At 51.0% G+C, this 7413-nt stretch overlaps 1 protein-coding gene across 1 annotated transcript; it reads right to left on the bottom strand.

The window, feature by feature from the left end:
- Nucleotides 1-4878: 4878 nt before the first annotated feature.
- UCRPA7_2795 (hypothetical protein) lies at nucleotides 4879-6791 on the bottom strand (the record flags this gene model as incomplete). The annotated part of the gene is made up of 4 exons (XM_007915363.1): nucleotides 4879-5514; nucleotides 5583-5610; nucleotides 6076-6306; nucleotides 6391-6791. 4 exons carry the CDS (start codon nucleotides 6789-6791, stop codon nucleotides 4879-4881), a joined length of 1296 nt encoding a protein of 431 aa, XP_007913554.1.
- Nucleotides 6792-7413: the final 622 nt, after the last annotated feature.

Genomic DNA, 7413 nt, shown 5'->3' with positions numbered 1-7413 from the left:
TCCCCGGCATGCTTCTTCTTCTCGGAGTCAAAGAAACCCTTGACATACTTGTCAATTGCAAGAAGAAGTCGTGTTTGCTCAACATACAACGGATCTGAGAGTGAGGGTGGGATGACTCCTCGGAGAGCGCGTAGTATAAAATATGTCGGATATACTGGGAAAAGAGGTGCTCTTCCACTTGGTCTTGTACCCTTCGAGCTAGAGTCTGTTTTGTATTTTCTGCATTCATCCCAGACTCGCTTTCGATTGTTATAATCGTCTTCCCTGTGAAATTGAGGTTAGACTTTCAGAGCCCATCAGACTCCAACAACGCGACACATACTTGGCTCGGAATCTCAGCACAAACTCCAAAACCATCATCGTGGTCTCTAGTGTAGCACCACGATCTATATGGATGTCTTTGAACCATGGCCTTATAGCATCCCATTCAGCTTTAGAATGTACAGACTTGCTAGCGCTGCGATTATGGTGTTCTTCTTGATGGGAAACGTGAGCAGTTGAGCTTGCCGCGGCACTATGAGAGCTGCGGTCCGCGATCACAGCATATGTGCTAGCATGCCACTCTAGGGAGGCATCGGGTGCCATGTCTCGATCTACGTCGGTGAATGGGTCCTGATTGATAGCTCTCATTGGCCGGTTCCAGGATGTGTGTGTGCTCGGAACGCTGGAATCATGTGAGTGTTGTACCGGCCATTGACTGAGATTCTGCGCTGAGGCAGGAGAACATGGAACATACGGCCGGATAGGTAGGCTATGGGCCCCATCCACCAAGCCAACATGACTGGTGTCGACTTGGTTGAGTTGGTCATCTTGAATGAGCATTTCCCAATCCTGGGGTCCTGTCTCGAAGGTGTCATGGGGATTTTGCTGGTGCCAACGGGTGGGGAATGCCGAGGAAAGAGGACGAGTCTGCCATGGAGTATGGTAATCAAGATCGTCCTGCGACATAGTAACAGATCCGATTTGACCAGCGTTATAGAACTAAACTTGTAGAAATGTTTGTGTGATACTTCAAGGATGAAAAGGGTTGGAACTAGGGTTGAGATACCGATGTACTGATCGGAGAATGGGAGTCCTTTTATTCAATGTAAGGGTGGTTTGAACATTCGACAAGAAACTCCGAAGTAAAATTTCGGGATGACAGACCAGCAGCGAGCCTTTAAGTATGTGCCGACGTGGCTGGTCTCATGTGCTTGTCAGGGAACAATCAACTTTCAGACGAAATTCGTCTGTAAGTGTATGATTGATTGACAACCTCGTGTTCGGTGCAGCCTTCATGCATTTACTCTGTGATTTATCTTCGTCCGGCTGGAAGTTCTATCAGCAGGCTCTCCAGCAGAGATGGCTCAGCTTTTTGGACTAGTGGTGTGCCAAGATCCGCTGAATCCCGGTAATGGTCTAGCCAGTGTCTGTCAGGTGGATGAACGAATGAGAAACTCACTACACAGCGTCATAGTTGCAAAGTTGTCCTATCAGAAGGTGCGTCATTCTCGGAGTGTTCTTGTCATTCGTTGAGGCTCTAAACTGTTCCCCCCATGCCCATGCGCGCGTGCATTAGGGCTTGTCTCCCTTTCTTCCAATGACGGGTCCCCGAGTTGGCATTGCACAGGCTCCACCATTCAGAAATCATGCTACGAAACACAGCACGCAGTTGTCCCTCTCCAATCGGCTAGGACTCTGCAAGCCGAGTGGGCCTTAGATTGTGTAACAATCAACTGCCTGAGGTAGGTCAAAGACGACATGTGAGTGAGACTGCAGCCGTTAAGGCTCTGCTTGTACAGAGCCTTGTGAGCGAAGAAAGGTATAAATACCCCCTGATGAAACCTCCAAAGACGTTGTGTTCTCCTTCTTTCGTTTAAGAAATAACACTACACCTCCTTGCTCTTTGGAAGCGCTCAATGCCAACACAGGTCCCGGCTCTCTACAATATCTGTTACTTTTAATATCAGTGTTGATTTGCCCATCCAGAATGCCATCATCTTCATCGAAGTCCTCCAAGTCGTCAAAGTCTGCATCCAAGCAGGGCAGCTCTAAATCAACTGCCTTGGTCCAGCGACAATCTTCCAAACCAGTCTCAGTATATGAGGATCCCATTGAAAAAGACAACAAAATTGTCTGGAAAGCCGTGAAGTCCAGAAACGGCAATGGGGAGCACACTGTCCTTGCCGTTGTCAGACCAGAGCAAGAGAAGCCGATGATCAAGTTGATCGAAGAGAAGAGCAAAGAGAAAAAACTCCGTATGTGATCCTCGCCACCCTCTGTCTCCGGTGGATGAAAGCCTTGCTCTTCTGCAGCTACTTGAGAGTGTTAATTAATAGCTTCAGGGTCAAATGTGGTGATTGCTACGTCAAAGAACCTTCAAGACCATATCAAATCTCTACGCAACATTAAGGTCCAGCAGCTTCACATCCTTGTGGACACTGGCGTCGATTGCATCACCTACCATATATCGAAGGCTATAAAAACTGTATTTGTGGCTTGTTGCCGTCCAACTGGTCGCCCTAACACTCTCCGAATTGGTAGCGTGTCTAGCTACTGTGACTTTAGAACCTATGCCTGGTCACAAAGACCTGCTGGCCTCTTAAACCACACCATCACTCACGCCGAAGGAATTGTATGGAACATTTCTGATGACCAAGAAAAGGCGATAGAAATTCTCCAGCAACACTCTTCCCTACAGCAACCCGCTATGAATTACACTATGTCGAAAAAGCAGTGCGCCAAGGTTCGAAATCAGTGTGATGACCTCGAGAGAGATCTTCCGCCACAACCACGAGGAAAGTGGGCCGGACCAGACCGACCGGTGAGTTCAGGGGCAGCAGCTTCGACGTCCCGGGCAACTGATGGTACAGCGCCGTGGCTCGAAAAGTGGAAAGCTCTCCTCTCCGTTGTCATAGGCGCTGGGGCGGGCCTCGCAGGTATGTACGGAGTCAGCTGGATATCTGTTGGCGGAGTCTATATCACTGGACCATACGGGTTTTCAATTGCTGCTGGGTATTTTACCGCTGGCTTCGCCGGCGGCGTTGCTGCTGTGGGCGCCGGTACGACAATCGCAGCCGGGGCGGCCGTTTACTTCATCCCGTGGGGCCGGATATTCGAATGGATCAAGCAGCTGCTCAAGGATGTCTGGAAATACGTCTGTGACGTATTCGTTCGAGCATGGGAGAAGACCAAAGAGCTCTCCAGCAATTTCATCGCTCGCCTGGATACCGATTCATGCGCTGCACTTCCGAAGTCTTCTTGATTCCCGAACAACTCTGCAAGACCAGGCAACAGACTAACTCAGGTCCAAACCCAGTGTCTTTGGAGGAAGATTGTGACGTGACAAATTAAGATAATGATGTTTACGGTCGCTCTATACGGGTGTTTCCTTTCGGTGTGGTTGTGGTGATGAGGTACGGTAGATAGTGTTTGGCAGTAACCGTTGTCACATGGTTCTAAAGTTGAAGCGTATCAGATTTCTATAATGCTCGAGGAGTACAACACATACACATACCACCCCAGTTCCTTGGAAGGTTGATTGAGCTTGCTTACACTGGTACTTTGCGAATAAGAAGTTGGAAATTGGTATTTCGAAGTTTGGGTCCCCCTTTTCTCTTCTTTTCTTCTGTCCTATTCTTGTATTTCAAGCTTTGCCTAGCCAAAAACTCTTCTGTCGCTCTTTTGAAGCTCCAGTTAAACACAGTTGAATTTACTATTGTCACAAGATTCATCAAAAGATTGCCACAGCATTGGGGGGACTTGCAACACCTCCAGGGACCTGATTGGATGTCAGTAATTTGATCTAGCTGAGGTCTCGGGCAGCCACTCATACCTTCAAGGGGACGCTGGTTACAAAGAATGGCCAGCGCTCTAGCTCCCGACACTTATCAGCGAGCTGCTCGAGGAAGAACATCTCGCCAATAGGACATCCCTAGCCGGATGGCAAGCACTGATGCATAAGACCACTGCCCTGTATGCCCGCCTCCCAGGTCTCTCCGTCCCAGAGATATCCCGACTCGACCTTTTCGTGCTGTCCGGGACCCCACTCGAAAGCAGGGATGTCCGTAGCCACCACCGCGAAGCCGCTCTCCCAGAACCACTGGACCAGTGTCTGCTGCGTGAGTATGTGTCATTGACAGACGAGGCGGTGCCCATTGATTAGATCTTTCATGAGCATGGTCCTCAGTAGGTGGAGTTGAAGGGCTGCATGATGATATGCCCATTGTGTCCTTGTCGACCACCTCAAAAGGTAATCGTGGCCTCGTCCTCGGCGACATCCTCGGCGGCGCCGTGAGCATCGCCGCTGCTCTCGACGGGATTCTCCATGCATTGCGTGATGAAATAGCTATGTTAGTAATCTCCATAATCCTAATAATATCAGTGACGTCGAAAATGACCCTAGACACTACGATATTAGAGTATTCCTGCCCGTACCCGAGCAAGCCGTAGCCGAGTCTTCCGCTACGGCACCGACGACCAGGTCTGTGTATGAACGACTCACCCGGAGGCAGGAGAAAACACGCGGGGCGATCTCCCATCCCCGGAACCATGGCCGGCCAAGCAAGAAAGCAACGCTCGGTGGTTGATTCCGCCACCGCCTTCATCGACTGTTCAATACATCATATGCCACTATATTACCTGCACTCTTCAGCTATGGGGAAGAGTCTCCTTTCTATCAAAAAGCTCAATTGCCACGCTGGGATAACTTAAATCGCCCAACATGTCGATGATGAGTCTTTCTACCTATTTACATTCCACAGGACCCCTGAAGCGGAAGAGCCAGTTTCACAACTGTAACTCCCTAAGACCACTTCGCTCATCCGTGCGATTCAAGACAACCACCACCACCAGCACCCCTGAAATCATCACAAGCCATCTCGACTTCCCCTCCTATCCCTACATTAGCTCGACTTCGACCCGATCATAGCCAGCAAACACAGGATCGCGACGGAGAGTAGCATGGACACTGTCAAGAGTCGGGCCGATGGGCGTGACGAAGTGAACGCCATCGATGGAAGAGGCTTTGATGTGTGAGTTCACGGCACAAGCGCGGAGTGTATCCTGGCCTCCGATATATGTACCGATGGCCTTCCCCTGGTAGTCGAAGACGAGACTTCCCGAGTCGCCATAGTCGCCAAAGACAACGGGACAGCCGTTCGCGGGGCCCCACCGACGAGAGGTGGCTGCTGGCGAGACAACGACCAGTGTCTTCCCCTGTACGGTCAGGACATCCCCGCCGTCGACTGCGTAGCGCATGCGAACGTCTGCGTAGATGTTGTTCATTTCGCCACGTGTCTTCCCCGTGGTTCGTCCGCATTTGAATACTACGCATTTGTTGACCGTGTCCTCAGCACGGCTATCTTTATTGGTAGCAGGAGTGGCCGTGATCGCAGCGGTGTCAGTTTCGGCGTGATTGTTGCCCTTGAATCTTGCTTCTAGTTCATCGAGAGATAAAACGCCGCCATGATTCATGAGAGCCTTCGAGTCATTCTCGAAATGAAGAAAATGGAGAATAGCCGCGTCGTTAAGCGCCTAAAGTGTTTGTTTCAGAATCAAGTTTGAGGACAATAATTGGCAGGAGACCGAAGAGTTAGACTTACGCTTGAGAGGTTTTGGAATGTTTGAACCCTGTGAGGACATAACTCAGCCAAGCCCCAATCCAAAAGCCAGCTGCGTTTCTCCTGTTTTTCAGATGCGTCTCCATCATACGATGATTTGACCCCTGATGTGCAGTAGATTTGGGCAAAGCGTGGCTGAAACTCGGCAACGATGGCAAGTCTCTCGCGGTTGAGCCTCACATTGCGCTCGTGAGCCCGAAGCCGCTCGTCTTCTGCTGGACCGAGCGATCCCGCCTCCCTCTTGGTCTTCATAAGCTGAATCATGGTGGAATTCTCACTGGCCTCTATTCCTTGCGCAAGCTGCGTCTTCTAGACTTCAATATCGGCTCGGGAAGGGCAATTGATGATGGGATTATCGGCTGAAGGCTGGATTGCATCGCAGTCGGCTTGTGCTGATTAGCGAAAAATGAGGGAGGAACACGAAGGAGTCCTGAACATACTGCTGAGGAAGTGGTGGCAGGTCAAGGCTACGCACATGGTCTTGTCCTGCCCTGGAGTAGCAGAAGAGGCGCGGATGCGAAGATAACCGCCTAAGGTGCCAGATGCGGGGGAGTTCTCTCGACCGAGACCGGCACCCAGGAGAGGACTGTCGCAAAAGCCATCTTCGAAGGCATAACCGAGAGGCCAAGCGCTGGACGGCGCCTCAACATGCGAAACTGCTTGCGCCTCGATTATTTCTATCGCAAGATCGTGGAGCTCCGAGAAACTGTGATTGATCAGCCAACGAGCCAACAAGCAAGCAAGCAGGCCGAAAGTCATGCCATGAACCGGCGAGGTGGCTAGCACGTACCGATAGACACAATCAGCAGCATCCCGCAACAGGCCGACGGCATCATCCACCGTGATAGCAGACGGCGGCACTGCGATCACAACGGTGACAGGGCAGTCTTCTGGGAGCTGGCCATGAAAGCCAAGGCGGAGAACGGTGAGGTAGGACCACTCGATATCGGCGAGGAGGTGGAGAAGCGCGCTTCGAATTTGGGCGTCAAAGATTCCAACGATGGGGTGCAGTTTGCCAACAGCCGTCGCGACGCGAGCGCGCTCAAAGGGAAGGGAGGTATCGTGAGGGAATGGCGCGCTGCCGAGACTGATGCGGGCGAGAAAATGGGGGGCACCAGGGCCTTTCTCAACGATGAGCCGGCTGGGGTAGTGCTCCGAGTCGCTAGCAGCCGCCGCCGCTACCATCGTCATACTCGTCGTCGTTTCGGTCTTCCTCTTCAGTCTAGTCCTTATTTTGGCCTACCGGCTCTTTCGAAGCCGAGTTGTGATTGCAATTGTAGCTCCCATTGTTTCGAAGTCGTCAACAGAGCCAAAGTCGAAGCCAAAAGGAATGGGTGCAGTGAATCACGTGTACAGCACGTGCTTTGGTGAAGGAGGGAAGAAAGAAGCAACAATGGAGGAGATATGACGTCAGGACAAAAGCTCACAGCCAAGATGAGATACCTTGGTACCTCAGCTGCCTGCCTTAATTTTTAGGGTTTAGCACGCCACCCACCATTGACTCCATGCAGCCGGACCGTCCCTTTGTTGTGGGTCAACCCTGTGGGTCAACCCCGAGGCCGGTCATCCCCCTCGAAGATTATGATATTTTAACCACCGACCACCGACGAATCCCGGGATATGGCTTCACTGACCCCTCATCGGATCGACTGTTTCCCCCGTTTAGGATATCATCATCACTTCATCCCAGCCTAGACATCATCTCAGCTTTCCGTTGGCCTTTTTCTTTTCTTTTCTTTTTCTTTTTTGCCTCGCCTCATCTTACTGCTTACCACATCAACTTAGCGTGTCTTTATATATATAGCTATATAGA

This window comes from Phaeoacremonium minimum (assembly GCF_000392275.1).
Source record: "Phaeoacremonium minimum UCRPA7 unplaced genomic scaffold PA7_03_scaffold_211, whole genome shotgun sequence".
Taxonomy (NCBI): Eukaryota; Fungi; Ascomycota; class Sordariomycetes; order Togniniales; family Togniniaceae; genus Phaeoacremonium; species Phaeoacremonium minimum.
The sequence above is the reverse complement of the archived record's forward strand: the minus strand, read 5'-3'. Positions and strand labels throughout refer to the sequence as shown.